This window comes from Myotis davidii, unplaced genomic scaffold (genome assembly GCF_000327345.1).
Source record: "Myotis davidii unplaced genomic scaffold, ASM32734v1 scaffold147, whole genome shotgun sequence".
NCBI classification, from domain to species: domain Eukaryota; kingdom Metazoa; phylum Chordata; class Mammalia; order Chiroptera; family Vespertilionidae; genus Myotis; species Myotis davidii.
Genome location: NW_006383010.1, coordinates 8,321,546 through 8,339,179, shown reverse-complemented (window position 1 = coordinate 8,339,179; position 17,634 = coordinate 8,321,546). Strand labels below are relative to the sequence as shown.

General features: G+C 38.8%; 1 protein-coding gene across 3 annotated transcripts in view; it reads left to right on the top strand.

The window, feature by feature from the left end:
• ARHGAP18 (Rho GTPase activating protein 18) overlaps positions 1-17,634 on the top strand; it is a 161,692-nt gene that overhangs the window by 120,425 nt on the left and 23,633 nt on the right. For 2 of the 3 annotated variants that reach the window (XM_015557829.1, XM_006778459.2), the window contains exons 6-9: positions 6,138-6,303; positions 8,428-8,519; positions 12,953-13,030; positions 15,933-16,092. In XM_015557829.1, coding sequence (XP_015413315.1) covers positions 6,138-6,303; positions 8,428-8,519; positions 12,953-13,030; positions 15,933-16,092 — 496 coding nt within the window. Of the gene's footprint in view, positions 1-6,137; positions 6,304-8,427; positions 8,520-12,952; positions 13,031-15,814; positions 16,093-17,634 lie in introns of all 3 variants that reach the window. The other variant, XM_015557828.1, reaches the window with a different exon arrangement.

Genomic DNA, 17,634 nt, shown 5'->3' with positions numbered 1-17,634 from the left:
CCATTAAGACTGATCGCTACCGACAACAAATAATCAATTTGAACCACGCTTTGATCGTGAAATGACCAGAATGTGCCAGAAGACACAGCAAAGTAATTTCGCTTCATGATAACGCACCATCACACACTTCAAAACCAGTTATAGACATGTTAAAAGATCTTGCCTGGCAAGTATTGACCCACCCACCGCATTCACCAGACCTTGCTCCTTCAGATTACCACTTGTTTCAATCGATGGCACACGCACTTTCTGAGCAGCACTTCAAAACGTACAAAGAAGTGGAAAATTGGGTCTCTGACTGGTTTGCTTCAAAACAAGAAAAGTTCTGTTGGACCAGTATCCACAAATTACCTGAAAAATGGGGGAAATGTGTAGTTAGCGATGGATATTACTTTGAATTAAGCACTTTCGATGTTTCTCTTGAAATTATCGTGTTTTCATTGATTACAAAAACCCACCATTATTAACTGGTAAATAAGCAGTAGGCTTAATGTAATACATTGTTCTCTGTTGACCTCATTTTATATTCACTTCCTTTTTCTTACTGCATCAAACAGTCTTTGTTAATTCTTTATGATGTCACAGTGGACTCCAATGTCTCCTTTTAAATTTGGAGATCAGGTTTTATAACCTTTAATGTGCTTTAGTTTGAAAATTTTAACTGCTAATTGTGTTATTGTGTACCCACCGTATCTCAGGAAGTACGCTCTGTAATTATTTCATTTGTTTATCAGGTGATCTCTATGAGGTTGCTATTCCAATTCCTATTTTTCAAACAAGGAAATAGTTTAAGAGATTACATGGCGTGCGAAGGCTTGGCTTCAGTGACTAAGCTTTTGGAGCCAGTCTTTCCTGGAAGACCATGCTGATTCCATTTAATACACTGAATTTAAGTGAGTTTGTGTCCTTTTTAAAATATATATAATTTTTCAATTATACTTGCCATTTGCAACAGTGTGTATAAACCTAGAGGGTATTATGCTAAGTAAAATAAGGCAGTCAGAGAAAAACAAATACTGTATGATTTCACTTATATGTGGAATCTAAAAAACAAAATAAACAAACAAAATCAAAACAGACTCATAGATATAGAGAACAGACTGATATTTGCCAGCGAGGAGCGCGGTTTGGGTACTGGGAGAAAAAGGTGAAGGGATTAAGTACAAAGTGGCAGTTATAGAATAGTCATGGGAATGTAAAGTACAACATAGGGAATACTAGTGTAGTTAATAATATGATGCCAGTTGGGTATTGGAAATATTGGGAGGATCACTTTGTGTTATTTTATTGGTGCTACAGACAACTTGTTTAGGATAGCTTGGGATGCGACATAAAATGATTCTGGTTTGCTGGATCTGGCATATAAAATAGAAATTAATATCACTCTTGAAGACTAAACACAGAGGGAGGTGACTGGCGGTGGAGGGCGGGGCCGGCAAGCGGGTGGCACCAGGCCAGCCAAGGCGGGTGCTAACGGTGGCCCCCTGATAGTCTCGCCAGTCACCCCACAGATCAGCCCTGATTGCCGACCAGACCTAGGAACCCTACCCATGCACTAATTTTGTGCACCAGGCCTCTGGTACTATAATGAAATCACATTTTACACATGAAAAAAAAATCTTAGGAAATGAATCTCCTAGTAGAGGATATAAAGAAGTTATCGTGTGGAAATTGACCAGGGGAGAGTGAATTCCCTTGCTTTCCAAGTATAAGTTCAAGTGACTTGATGAGTAAAAGAGCCTACTCTCATGTCGCTTGGTGCTCTGTTTGCCCATGTCTTCGTGGTGAAAAAAAAATCTTAGGAAATGAATCTCCTAGTAGAGGATATAAAGAAGTTATCGTGTGGAAATTGACCAGGGGAGAGTGAATTCCCTTGCTTTCCAAGTATAAGTTCAAGTGACTTGATGAGTAAAAGAGCCTACTCCATCATAACTGATGAAGTGCCAACGGGACCTCTCGCATTGCAAGGCCTACAAAGGAGGGGTGCAGCACCAAAGAGCTATCTGATTAATTTATGGTAACACACGAGATCCAAAGACCTTATATTTTTCAGAAACAAAATTGTATTTCACTCTTTTCTTTAAGCACATTTTTCAAAAAGTAAAGAGCTTTCCTTTGCTGACATTGCACTGCCTTGTCTTAGCCAACGAACTGAGCCATCCAGTCTATTAACTAAACGGAACGACAGGAAACTTCATAAATATTTAAAGCAGCTGCCATGAATTAAACATTGGGATAAACAAACTAAGCCCTTTCATTAAGCACAATGTTAAACAAATAAGTAAATAAATAAAGCTCATGACTTGTATTGCTAGGGTAAATCAAATGTTTGAATTGATAATACTTCAGGTTTCTTTAAACATTTACCTCAGGTAATGCTTTGAATAATTATATTACATGTGTTCGGCTTATTAGACCAAAAGCAACTGATTTTAATGAAACATTTAGGACTTACAAAAAAATAAAGGGTTGTTAAGCAGGATGGGGTTCAGTCCTTCAGAAACAAAGCAATTAGCAGAACTCTGGGACCAAGCATGAGGAAACGGTGATGAGTCTTGTGTGATTTTAAAGGTGAAGCTCAGTGCAAAACACAGGAAATGAGGGGAGCATCAAACCAGTGGTCCTGCCTCTCATTGAGTTTGATTCTATGTGTTCTGCCTGTAGGATGTGTATCTTCATTTATTGAATAGACGGGCCAAGCACCTGCAGTGTGCCGGGCCTGTGGTGCAGGAGGGTGAAGGCTGATTAAGACATGACTCCTCTCCTTGAGGGCCTCACAGTCCTAAATGAACACCGTCAACCTAGACACCTTCCTGCATGCTGTGGTGGGTGGAAAACTGGAGCAGAACAGAATGATCACTGAACTGAGGATTTAGGACAGTGATGGCGAACCTACGACACGCGTGTCAGAGGTGACATGCGAACTCATGTTTTTGGTTGATTTTTCTTTGTTAAATGGCATTTACATATATAAAATAAATATCAAAAATGTAAGTCTTTGTTTTACTATGGTTGCAAACATCAAAAAATTTCTATATGTGACACGGCGCCAGAGTTAAGTTAGGGCTTTTCAAAATGCTGACACGCCGAGCTCAAAAGGTTCGCCGTCACTGATTTAGGAGATCTGAACCGACATCCTTTTTACATCACTGGCTGCTATTTAAGCCCCTTTACTGAGCCTCAGTTTCCCTCCTTAGAATGCTGTGAGGAGTTATTGAGGTCCTCAAAATGCTGTGATAATTCTTATCATATGGGGACTTTTGCAGGATAGAATGAAAAGCCAATTATCAAATATTAGTAGTATCCTTATCGTTTTTTTCTTACCTTGCAGTAATATTTAGGAAAAAGGGAAAACCATGAAATCTTGAAATTATTGAAAAAGTTCTGTGAAAAAAATGGAGTCATAATACTTTTTGAGAACTTATTATTTGTCATTTGAGCCCCACCACAACCTTATAAGGTAGTTTCTGTTATTATTCCCATTTTAGAGATAATGTGGCTGAGACACAGAGATGATGGGATTTGCCAAAGGTCACGTAGCTTGTAAGTGATGGAGACAAGGTTTGCTACCTGTAGTCTGGCCCCACTTTCTCAACCCTGTGCACTGCACATGGAGGCCATTAACCCTGATGCTGGAAGTTCACTTAGGATGCATATTCAATCATGTCTGTTACTGCTTTATTGAATGTTCTCATAGGAAAAACAACTGTCCTACAAAAAGTTAAGAAATTGCTTCTTTCCCCTATGGTGAACTTGAAGGTTTTTTTCTTGGAGTTGAGTTTGGTTGAAAGGAATTAGCTCCTCCATTACCAAAAGTGGTGGGTCTTAGGAAGTGCTCTAGGGCGGTGACTCTCAATCATTTTGGTCCCATAACGCTTCAGGCTCTTAAAAATTATTGAGGTCCTCAAAAAGCTTTTGGTTTATAAGTCAGGAAGACGTTGGTGTTGCGAATGGATTTGATGAACCCTCAAACATGTGGCCTTAGGCCAGGCACCTCCAAATTCATGTTGTTAGAAGGTTGGCTGTCTCCCTGAGACATGCCGCTCTCTGAGATTGCTGTGACTGAACCAAGAACAAAGGGATATGAAGATTTCTACAGAAATGATGGTTCCACGAAAGGCTTTGAGATGAACAAGCCTGGTTCAAAGTGATTTTGGAATGTAAAGAATTTCTTTGGATTGAGTTCCATGGAAGTTTGTCACTAACCTGTGTTCCTGAACTATGAAATATGAATATGTAGACAAAGGAATAGTTCTTTTAATAAATAAGCAATTTGAAAAATGGGAGGGGAGCCCCGTCTAGTTTGGCTCAGTGGACTGAAAGGTTGTAGGTTAGATTCTGATCAGGGGCATATACCTCGGTTGCAGGTTCGATCCCTGGCCCTGGTTGGGCCACATGTGGGAGGCAACCAGTGGATGTGTCTCTCTCACATTGATGTCTCTCTCCCTCTGTTTCTCCCCCTTCCTTCCGTTCTCTCTAAAAATCAATGGGAAAAATATCCTCAGGTGAGGATTAAAAAAGAAAATGGGAGGACTATCATTTATGGCAGTTATACCTATGGATATTTACCTTAGAAATTAAAATTGAGAAATTAAAAAAACATTTATTATTCCATTTAAAGCACAATATTACAGTTAACAGCATTTTTATGAAAAATAGCCATATTTATAAAATAAAAATTATTAAGCACTATAGCATGGTTTCACATTTTAGACTTGATTCCCGTATCTACTTCTGTGCCATCTGTTGCACATGCATTGTACCTCTGGGAAACTGCACTGTACAATCAGGAGAGGATGAGTGAAAAAAGCAAATGTCTTAATATTTATTATTAAAATAGTTTAGACCTCTTGGACTCCTTGAAAGGGTATTGGGTTCTCCCAAAGTCCCTTGGATTACACTTTGAGAACTGCCACTTTAGAACATGTCTTTTGCAATAGTTTTTAGATCATGAAGTATTAATAATATGGTGCAAAAATGAGCAAAGCAAAGTGAATAAAAAGGAATCAGTTGAGCATCCTTAGCTATTAAATTAGAAGATCAAAGATAAACCTGAAAGATATAACCTTGGTAAGATTTTTAACAAACAGTTTAAAAATAGTTATTGTTTTAGTAATCAGTAAATACAGGGGACTGTGATTTGTATTAATATGGTAGAGAAATTCATGCTTCTATCTTGTGGTTTGCCTTCTTATATTTAAGGTATTTAATATTAAAAGAGGCAGAATAGTCAGTAGATAATATTTGAGAAAGACAAGATACGACAAAAACACCACTTACTTGCCAGGGATAGTAGTATCTCTAAGCCTCGATTTAGTTATTCAGAGGTGAAGGTAATAATAATAAAAGTGCTTGGGAAGTGCCAGGCCATTAAACCTCACATCAGCCCTTTGAATTGGGTTGTCTTCTCCCCTCCCTCTCATCCTCCTCCTTCCTCTCTTTCCTCCTCCCCTCCCCCTTCTCCATCCCGTTCTCCATCTCCTCCTCCATCCCCTCCTCCCGTTTTACAGAAAGAATGGTTAAGTGATTGCCAGGAGTGACAGGCAGCTTAGCCAGTAGCCATAGGCCTTCTGGCTGTAAAATCCATGCTCTTAAGTCTCCCCTCTGCTCTCCCCCGCCCCCCCCCGTACAGCAACTCTGTACCTACTTTATTTGGGTTTTAATGACAATCCCATTATGTCATATCGTATATCATATCATGTCATATCATATATCATACCATATCAAAGGTAGCTAAAGGGTACCTGGCACATTGTAAGCACTCATTAGTGGTTACTGTTCTTCTTTCTCCTTCTCTTTCACTCTCCCTCCTTTTTCCTTCTCCTGGTTTGTGCTGAACTCCTAATCTTCTCTGGTTCTTGAAGGTCAGTTGACTAGAGTTCTTTTTCTCCTTTGGGTTTACTGTCTTTTTCTTCTCTTAGCCGTGGTCTGGTTCCATCCTTTGTCGGACTTCAGGTACTGACTCCTGAACTCCCCACAGACTTAGGGAGCATCATCGGGAGTGTTTTGCTCTCTGTTCTGACTGGAGAAGTTGTGCCATAGCTTTCATTGTCACTATTCTACACTTGCAGTTTTAACGTGTACAAAGAAAAGGTTGATACTGCACACCGTGACTATATTCACTGTGCTTATTGTAGAGTTTCAGATTGCCAAAAGACAAAACCGGCATCACCAAGATTGGTGACCTAGCGCCCCAGGACATGAAGAAGGTTTGCCATTTAGCCCTGATTGAACTGACTGCCCTCTATGATGTACTGGGTATTGAACTGAAACAACAAAAAGCTGTGAAGATCAAAACAAAAGGTAATTGGAAAAGAAAAAATGGTTGGATTTACTTCTAAAGTAGCAAGGATGAGCTTGGCTTTTTTAACCATATTTTTAGGGGCAAAACATCTACAAAACAAACCACGTCTACAAGACATCCAAAATGTAGATTCTGAAACATCGCCTTCAAAAATTTGTATCTTGATAAAATTGCACTGTTTCCTAGAATGTAGAAAATAAAGGCATAATCAAAAATTTAATTTACCATAGAAGGAAATTATGAGTCAAGGAATCTTAATTCACATGCTCTCTCGTTTAAAACTAAATAATGCATTTGTTACATATACTTATTTATTTCCAAAATAAGATCTTGAAAAATGACTTGAAGATGGTTGATTCTGATCAATTATTTTTGCTTAATTATTTGATGGAAAATACATAGGGTAGTGAGTAGTCCTTTTGTTCATTAACATTCTACTTCTAAATATTTTGCAAGCACATTCTTTACTCCCTTAAGAAAAATATGCCATGTGGTGCATAATACCGCTAAATTGTATGCATCAGGGATATGTGTAATTTTTCTTTTGTATGCAGCTTTACCCATTTTATAAACTTACATTATTTTAAATAATATACTAGAGAATAACAGCTTCTCGATATTTGCTTTTCCAAGACTTTATTGGCTTGGAAATCCAGCAAATTCTCTGTTGACAAAGCTTTACTGTTTAGGAAATTCAGACCTCTTGTTTTACCTTAACGGCATCTCCTAAAGAGAAACCAAGAATAAGGATTATTGAGTTGCCATGGTAACATTAGCAAAGACAAGTATTCACCTGATTTAAGTTTTAGAGGCAATTTCTCTGTAGGACTGAAGTGTGCCTTCCCTTCAGGCCCTCTTCCATGCTGGGCCCCAGAAGACCTCATTCTGTGCTCAGTTCCTTTGAGTATTTTAGCTTAAAGCTTGGCACGGGGAATTTCTGAATTAAATGATGCTTCTGGTTTTCCACGCGTCCTTTGTGGATAATGAAGACCTCACATGCTTTTTTAGAAGTTTATCACAAAGCCTTCTCCAAATATAAAATGAAAATCTAATTTAAATAGCTGTGCTCAAGACTTTAAAAGTGGCTTGAGGAGGTTTTTATGTTTTAGAATTGCATCCTAGCTCTATTAACTGGTATGAAGCCAGTGATAAGAGAAATACTGTCATTCTTATTAAGAGTATCACTATTAGCAGATTTTCTTTCCATCTTTTTAAGTGTTTTTATATCTGATCTAAGCTATTTATCTCATAAGCTAGACGAACGTTCTTGAAGATTACGTCTTTTCTTAATTTTTAAACTGAAAGTTATTTAGTGGATAACTGGCATTCTTGTGAATGGCATCTCTATTGAGTGTCACAGTTTGCAATGTCTGTGCTCATATCTCAAAGATAATCCCCCTTTCCATGTTCACAAGTGATTTATACCTCCTCTGATGATGTGTGTTATATGCCTTTGCTAGCCATACACTTGGTGATGGGGTGGGGTGGGAGGTACTGGGTACAAGCTATGTTCATACCAGACTTAAGGCATATGATTTTAATTTAGGAAAATTAGAAATCATTACTTGTCATTCTTTCTGGAGTTATTTCCAGATATATAAACTACAAATTTAAATTCAAGAATACTAAGTATCTACTGTATTTTCTAAAGAAAAATGTTTGTAGAACAAGATCATACTGTTCACTGATCTCTCAAAGGTGAGTGTTTATAGTTTGCTGTATTGTAGAATGTTATATGTCAATTAAGTATGGAAGAAATGAGCGACATTTGCTTTAAGCCAAAATTTTCAATATTATCACATTTAGTAAATTTTTGCATATTTATGTATTACCACAGGACTCATTTCTCTTATGCAGCAGTTTATACTTTTGTAGTTATTTCGGGAGATTATTTGCGTTCATTTGTCTAGTTGTCTTTCCTTGCTAGATTACTCTATAAGGCAAGGCCAGGATTTTACTATGGGGATATAGATGCTTAAAGACTACACAGTGGCATTCACTTAGTAGGTGCTCAATAAATAGTTGTCTGATGACAATCTTAGAAGTCTTATGCCTTAACATCTTGCATTAACATTTTATGGATTGATGGAAGTGAAGAAATTTTATTTTATTTTTCATTGCAGATTCTGGCCTTTTTTGTGTTCCATTGACAGTATTGTTAGAACAAGATCAGAGGAAAGTACCAGGAACTCGAATACCCTTGATATTTCAAAAAGTAAGTAGGCCTGAATGAGTCAGCATGGAGAGAACATACTTGAATTAACAGTGTTTTCATTTTTATTTTTGCATTCATACTATTATAATATAGTTTTCCAATTGATATGCTCTTTTGTTTTGTACTTTGATTTTCTATTCAGGAAGCAAATTTGCTTCAAGGGCTCATAATTTTTATTTCATGGTGATGCATTTTGTGTTACTATTGTAACTGTGATTACCTGGCATCATTTTCCTGTCTTATATTAGCTGGCTTTGTATAATTGAGATTTCAATTCTATAATACGTAGAAATGGAAACTGCTTATAAATTTCTAGGGAACTGAATCTTCATGAATATTTCATCCCAAGCTTTCTTATTTACAGTGAGGACGTCCAATTTAATTTACCAGTTTCTACTTCCAAACTATGCAAAGAAACCATAAAGTAGAATTAGAAAATGATTGTTAAACTGTCAAGTCACTTGTCTAGTCAACACTCAGTTATTCACAAGGGTATTATCTATGGCAATACAAGAATTTCAGTCTAATCTCTGAGCCATCATTGTTCAGAAACACAGATTACATATGATAAAAGCCAGGGAATGCACCATGGAGAAGGCAGGTCAAGTCAGTTATGGACGACAGCCCAAACTCTAGATTCTTAGCAACACACCAGGCCTATCACAGTTTCTGGGAGTTCTGGCAAGAGTGGCCATGGAAACTTTCACAACTGATGGACTCCATAAAACCATCAATTCTAAAGCTCCATCTACTTGGCACTTATTCTGCTATTCCAAGCCAGTCGTTCACGTTTACCCATCTTACCTGCTAACCTCGGATTCCTTTATTCCTCATGTTCTCCATTACATCCAAACCTGTTTCTCGGTATTTTTCCTGATGAACGCTGCTCTGTACGGTTAATCCTACTCAGCAGCCTCTGTTAGCCACTGCCAGTAGAACCTGTATCTGTTTAAATAGTTGTCAACACTGCCTGTGAATAACAGAGAGGTGCTAACAAATATAAGTCATCTGTTCAAATTCTTTTAATGTCAATGAAAGGTGTCAGTTACCCTACACAGCACGGATCTCGGCACCATCCTTTCTACCAAGCGTATTGGGATTCTCCGGAGAAAGAGACCTGTTTTAAAGAATTGGCTTATGGGAGTGTGTGGGCTGGCAAGTCTGAAATATGTGGAACAGGCCAGCAGACTGGAAACTCGGCAAGAGTTAATGTTGCAGTCCTGAGGCAGAAGTTTCTGCTTTTGCTTTGAGAACCTCAGTCTTTGCTCCTCTGGCCTTTAAGTGACTACCTGAGGCCCAGCCACAGTGTAGACAGTAATTTGCTTTATTCAGAGTCTACTGACGTAAATGTTAATTATATGTCAAAAATGCCCCGTAGGAGCATCTCGTCTCATACTTGACCAAACAACTGGGCATAGTAGCCGAGTTAACACACCAAGTTCACCCCATACCGATGAAGGGTAAGGCTAGGTCTCCACGGAAGTCTAGTGATACCTCCTGACTAGGGTCCGGATTGCATCCAATCCCTTGTCATTTTTTCTTGAAATTGTTTTCTCATGTATTTAGTTAGTTTACATTTGTGGTTTCTTCTGGAGACCCTGGCTACCCCTCAGTTTGAAGCTATTGGATAATAGCCCTAAAGTATTTTGATTTGTTATAAAAAAAATAGGACTGCCCTGACCACTTTGGCTCAGTGGATAGAGCGTCGGCCTGCAGACTCAAGTCCCAGGTTCGATTCCGGTCAAGGGCATGTACCTTGGTTGCGGGCACATCCCCAGTGGGGAGTGTGTGGGAGGCAGCTGATCGATGTTTCTCTCTCATCAATGTTTCTACCTCTCTATCCTTCTCCCTTCCTCTCTGTAAAAAAATCAATAAAATATATATTTTTTAAAAAAGGTCATATAAAGAGCTTACTATTAGATAAACGCTTATCTGTTTGCATCCTCTCTGAATTATAAACAAAAAAATCACAGTGTTTTATCATGAAAAATGTTTTTTTATTTATCAGCTAAAAACTGAATAATTAGGCATTACCTCAATTTTGTGGAAAGGAGAGAGTTAGAAACCACTGATTTGCAAAAAGATTTGTTAGTAGTCTTTAGAGGATTATATTTTCTCAGTTATTGAGAAATATACCCTAAAAGGGCTTTAATAAAACTTATCTGTGAGCTCTGTTTCTTGTTTTTCCTCAGAGGCACATTGTTTAAACCATATTTTCAGAAAGATTTGGGGAATATTTTTAATTTTTATCTGTGGAAAAATTCTACCTAATGAGCAGATTCTTTTCTCACTGTCAGACCAATCAGCCAAATCAAACATACTCTTTGTCAAAAAGTTTGACGTATGTTCAATTGATTTTTTAAATTCATTTAACTATATAGAACATATTTTGGGAAATGCCCTGAAAATTGCTGGTAAATTACAGACCAAATCCTGAAAGATGAATTACTAAAAGCAGCATGATGAAAATATATAGATCAATATAGTTATTTTTCATGTCTGTATTAAGTCTTGGAAATAAGGAAAGCTGTAAATTATTAGTATGTTTTAATAATGCAATATAATGTGGGAGCTAAAAATATGGTATTTTCTAAGTGGAAAATACAAGAAAACATGACATTCTTTTAGACAATGTATGCATACCTCAATTGAGTGCTAGTATTCAGCTTTAGAGAATAATAAAAAAAAGACTAATATATAAAAATTCAGAGATTACTCTCATTCAGTTATTTAGAAATCATGGTCAATTTTTCCTTTGTATTTAATGAAAGCAAAAGGCTTATGTTGGTAAAAACTAATTTGCTATAGCTGTTAGCATATAATTTTATCTTTTGTTAATAGAACATTTTAAACATTGTATAAGAGTAAATAAAGCACATATTGCTTGTACATTGAATAACTATTACATGGTATTATTTGATACATTTGGTTTTAAACACTTTATTGACTAATGCCTGTCTAATGTAAAATAATTATGGAAATTATTTTCATGTGGGTTTTTTATCCAGTGTAATTGGAAAAATACGGCTTGGAAAATATTCCAGTTGAATTTCAAAAAATCATGTACTGCATTGACTGAGTGCTTAAAGATGCTTCTCTCTTCAACTGTAATAAATCTTTGGGAGAATTTTGAGGCTACTCTTTGCTTTATTCTTACCTGACTCCCTCAAGATCAGTTCATTCTTTGGCCATAATCCAGAGATAGAAGAGATAAAGTCATTAAAGAAAAATGCCATCTTGTCCAGTGTCCACTGGATATCTAGAGAATATCTCATTTTAGAACATCTAGACAAAGGTCAAAAGACCTCATTTATGATGCCATGCTTTGCTCTTAAGACACTTTTACAACCCAGGGGGAAACAGTAAGCTGTATGTAGTTTATAGAGCCTTGGTTAATCATTAGAGGAGGTTTCCATGAGAAGAAAAAAATGACAACTTTACATTCTTTTGGCACTCTGGGAGATTTTTTGCTTTACAGCCTGCAGAGAGTACTGTAGTAGGATTAGGGATGAGTGAAGAGTCTGTCTGCTTTTTATAAAGGAGGAGAAGCTATTGTGCAAGGAGGGTGAGTGGTAGGAAGGAAAACCTACTCGGGGCTAGTAAATGCCTTATATTGAAACTGAGGGACAAAGAAATTGATTTCTTTAAAATAGCACCGTGCCCCCTATAAAGCCTTCATGTACTGCCCAGGGAATGCATATTCCAATTGGACGGTCACTCTGCCTACCTTTTATACCTTCCAACGTATGTCACTGCACTGTCTCTGTTTGCCTTCTTGTAGTGGGTCTCTGCCTTCTTAAAAAAAAGACACAAAACTGTGTTATTTTAATGGGGTTCTGGAAGTAGAGAGATCTGCATGCATTAATAATAGAGTATGAGGTATGATTTAGAAGCCTTGTTTTTTTTTCTTTTTTACTATTCTTTATTTACGTTTGCCACAAAAAGCTTAAAGGCTTAAAAATGAATATTTGCAAACAGTTTGTTTTTTGCCTTCATATGATAAATAATTCTTTCTTTGAACAAGCTGAAAACGAGATGTAAATGTGCAAATAGTAGAATTTCGTAAGATTTGTATGATTGCGGAGTGTATGTTTCGGGAAAAGCAGAAGAAATGGGTGGTTTTCGTTGCTTGTAAACAATGAAAAATTTCAGTTTCTGTTTGTTTGCAGTGCCACAGCTGTTGTGTGACATTATGTACTTCTGTTCCAAAGGAGTACGAGACCCAACTTTTTCTAAATTCTAAATTATAATTAAAGTTTTGGGACTCACCGGTTAAAGCCTCGTGCTAGTGCAGTTTCATTCAGATCTTCACGAAATCCTGTTTACATGTCCTTGTAATCAGTTTCATTTATTTGTATGTGAAACAGATGTTAAATCTGGAGTTGTACCTGTTCTGAATACCAAAATCAGAATGTTCTTCTGTTTACACACAGCTGATTTCTCGAATTGAAGAGGGAGGTTTGGAAACCGAAGGCCTCTTACGAATACCTGGAGCAGCCATTCGCATCAAGGTGCTCTCTCAGTTCTCTCAATGTCAAGCTTTATTGTTTAGTTATACTTCTACATTTTAAAAGTTAACTTGCCCTCTCCCCCCTTCTCCCCCTTGTTAGCAAAGTAGATTAAATATAGCAATCAAACCTCTTGACATGCAGTTTATATTTAGTTCTTCTGTAGTCTCCTCTGACTTCTGTGTAAGTTCTGATTCTTTTTTCAAAAGCAACATGTTACATGTAATAATAATATCACGATCAACAAAGAGGCAAATTTTCTCTCCACTGTGCAAACATAACGTAGGAACAAAAGTCAACAGGCAAAAGATGAGTAGTTTCATCCTTCTGATGAGAAGACCATGAGTCAAAATGTTAATAGGGGTCTGGTGATAGGTTTAGTCAGCATGAATAAGAGCAGTTGAGTTTTTGTTTGTTTGTTTGTTTTTTAAAGGCAGAATGATCAACTCCACCAGGTGAGCAGAGGAGGGGACTTGACATGATGAGTCTCAGTGAGCTGTCGAAATGAGCCTCTGTCTCATCACTTTCCTGACTTTCACAGTTCCCGGTCTCCCTGGACTCCGGGTAGCCAGAGTCCAGTTGGTGAGAGAGGTTTTCCAGAGGTCCCAGTTGGAGCCTCTCTTTATCCATCCCTTGCTTTCTTTTCTCTCAAGATGATATTTCCTTCCCACTCTCCTAGGATGCCATGTATCCTCCCCCTTTCTCTCTGTTATCCAACTCCTGATCTGGGGATTAAAACATCCAATGAGTGCATGGCCAAGGTGCAACTACCCCACGGACGATGCATGATTCATAGGCCTCTCAGGGGATTTGCACTGTATGGGGCCTCGTACTTGGAATTGTAGCTCCGTCTGGAAAATTCATCTAGGAAAGTTTTGGTTAGCAGTCATTAACAACCTCCTTTACCTTCTCCAAACTCAGCTGTAGCTCTAAACTGATCACATCCAATGTATTGTCTTCCTGACTTTGCAAATCCAAGAGAACGTGGGGTAGAGGAAGAGATTTTATTTTCTCTGTTCCTTTCCTTAAGACCCACCCATAGGGACCCTTTAGAGCTGGGTCAGAAAGAAGGGACCCCCGTGCTGCCAGGAGTGGGATTGAGATTCATACCTTCCACATTCCCATCACCTGTTCACTTTGATAAGCCGCCTCAAGTTAGGAGGCCAGTTTTGGCCTACTTGGCTCTTACTGCATTGGGATCTCAGTTTGATTGGATTCCAGTCACCTGATATTCCCTGCTCACAAATTTCATTCAGCCTGTGTCCCCCGGGTCTGGCGCCTGGTGCACAGAGGTCCTGGGACTGTTCTGGTGCCCCTGTGAGTGTGATAAGTTGCCATTGTTTCAGTTCGTTTACGAACACCTGCGGCAATTTCACCACCAATCAATCATGGCTGCGCTGTGAGATTCTGAGACATGTTCTACGGAGAAGCACGTTCTCAGACAGAGAAAGACTCAGAAGCAGGTACTGGGACTTCCTGTGACCCATCTCAGCAAGAGGACTGCTTCCCAGTTCACTGTCCACAGCATTCATGAGCAGCATGTGATGGCCAACTCACAGGTCATGAACACGTTTACTTTAGCGCCCAATGGGATGTGTATTTGATATTTGGAATGGATTGCAGGCAGAAGAATGCTTTCAAATAAATGTAATTTCTAAGAAGATCAATGAGGTGGATTCTGCTGGCTCTACTCTTCAACCCAGCCTGTTGTCGCATACAAACTAGGCAGCAGCTGGTCCATTATAAGTAAAGATAATACGCAAAATTATTGCTTGTCTTTCTCCCCTTCCCCATAACATTTCTCCTATTCTTCTCCCTGTTTCGCTCTTCCCCCCCCACTCCTCCATCATCCTCCCTTCTTTCATTCTCTCTCTTCCCTCACCCCTCTTTCCTCCAATGACTGTTAACCAAAACTTTACTTTTCTGGGTTTACCTTTATGTAATTTCACCAATTACAGAAATAATTAGGGTAGAGAAGGGAGTTGAATTAGGAAGAGCAAGTGTAATAAATTCACCTACGAAGAACAAAGACCGTTAATTTGGGAGAACAGTTTCAAATAATAGAAGAAAGTGTCAGGGACGTGGAGGGATTTCTAGCATAATAGGATGTACGCCACAGTGGAAAGGCATGTAGAAAATAGTAACTGTGGAACTAAATTGATTTATTACTAATACTTCAGCAACATTTGTAGAGTCCTTGAGGTAAATGAACTAGGTATTGCTCATTCCACACAGATCAAACCGTTTTCTGCGGCTGGCAGCAGGGTGGCTGTGTCACTTAAGGCCCCTGCATTGAGGACAGGTGTATTGATGTATTTTCATGCCTCATTAGCCATAGAACTTGGCTTTCCATTTCCCAGAGGTGACTGATCAGGGTAGCCTTCTGCTCTAGGCCCAGAGGTGGATTACCATTTTGTTATGGAATGTACTTCTAAATAATTTGAAACACAGACTGGTTTTTTCTAAAAATGATTTTTTTTTGTTAATTTAATGAAAAATTACAGTATCTAAATAAAGTCCCCGAATGTAAAGACTATTTTAACTAATCTTTTCATTAAACCTTTACTGCTTGAGGTCTGAAGCGTGTCCAGGAAAACGTGTCAAGTTTCTGAATTTCTTGGCTTAGGTATAATTTTCCTTTGGGAAAGCTCCCTGTGGGTGGGGGCGGGGTGCTTCCTGATGAAGGAGAAGCGTTGGACTTGGGGACTCTCACAGGTCTTTTCTAAGGAGTAGAATCGCTTGTCAAGTGGGAAGTGCATCACACTCTCTGCAGGAGAAGAATCAGAGGAAAGTACCAGGAACTCGAATACCCTTAATATTTCAAAAACTGATTTCTCGAATTGAAGAGGGAGGTTTGGAAACCGAAGGCCTCTTACGAATACCTGGAGCAGCCATTCGCATCAAGAATCTTTGCCAAGAACTGGAAGCAAAGTTTTATGAAGGGACTTTTAACTGGGAAAGTGTCAAGCAGCACGACGCAGCCAGCCTGCTGAAGCTGTTCATCCGAGAGCTGCCCCAGCCGCTGCTCAGTGGCGAGTACCTCAAAGCCTTCCAGGCCGTGCAGAGTGAGTGCTGGCCTCCTCGGGAGCAGCCTTGCGTGGCTACCACCCGGGTTCGTCGCTTTAATGACAAACAGGACCAGATATGTTTGGGTAGACGTGGTGACTCACTGGTGTCAACGGGCGCCCAAATGCCACATTGTCGTTTTCCTTTATAACTACACATCTCTGGGCAAATAGAAAACAGAATGTTCTCTTTGGGCACAGACGAATTGCATGCCCTTTAAGCAATACAATATATTTTCATGTTAAAACCTGGAAACGTCACATTTCTCTTAGAACAGAATGAGTCACGTAAGCTCTCTGATACATTTTTCTTGCCAAGTGTTAAAAACAACACTTATTGGAGAAGCTGTGGATTAACAGTTAGATCATAAGAGCGGGAGGAGATCTGGCAGAGTCTGCGATTATTTTCTGAAAAATCAAGTTTTTGAAATTGTCACGCAGAAACGTGGCACAAGTCGTGTGACGGCCGCATTGGTGGAGGGCAACGGCCTTCTTACGTGTTGCCATTTTGCAGTCTTGGGCAGGCTCCAAATGAATGTCTCAAATAGTTCTCAGTTCCTTCCTAGTGAACACAGAGATCTTACAAGATTTATATACTGGCAGTCATTAGCCCTTATTCTAGCAGTGGTTCTCAACCTTCCCAATGCCGCGACCCTCATGTTGTGGTGACCCCCAACTTCATTGTTACAAATTGAACATAATTAAAGCATAGTGATTAATCACAAAAACAATAGGTAATTATATACGTGTTTTCCGATGGTCTTAGGCGACCCCTGTAAAAGGGTCGCGACCCACAGGTTGAGAACCGCTGCCTCATAGTGCCAAGAGGCCAACAAAAAAGGGACAATGCCACATCCTGGTGACGGCCTGTCTCACTTCCAAATGTGTTCGCGTTTGAGAGTAGAAGGGGGACTGTTAACGACTATGGTGAGCTACAGTGTCAACCAGAGCTATTCCAGGCTATTTTTTTTTGAAATTATATTTGAGGTATAATTGACATACAATATCATATCAGTTTCAGGTATACGGCGTAATGATTCAGTATCTGTCTATGTTGTGAAATGATCACCACAATAAGTTTAATTAATATACATCACCATACATAGTTATGGATGTTTTTTTCTCGTGCTGAGAAATTTTAAGATCTACTCTCTTAGTATCTTTTACATATGCAGCACAGTATTATTAAGTGGAGTCACTAGGACATATGCTGTATATTACATCCCCTGACTTATTTCTGTTATAACTGGAAGTTTGTACCTTTGGACCCCCTCACTCAATTGCACCCCGCCCCCCCCTCCCCCCCCAGCAAAACACCACCAAACTGTTTCCTATACCTATGAGCTCGGCTTTTTTTTTTTTTTTAAAATAGAGTCTACATATAAGCGAAATCATATGTTACTTGTTTTTCTGTCTACTTATTTCACTTAGCGTACTTCCCTCAAGGTCCATCCATGTTGTCACAAATGGCAAGACCTCATTCTTTTTAACGACTGAATAATATTCTGTTGCAGTCCAAGCTATTCTTTTTTTTTTTTTTTC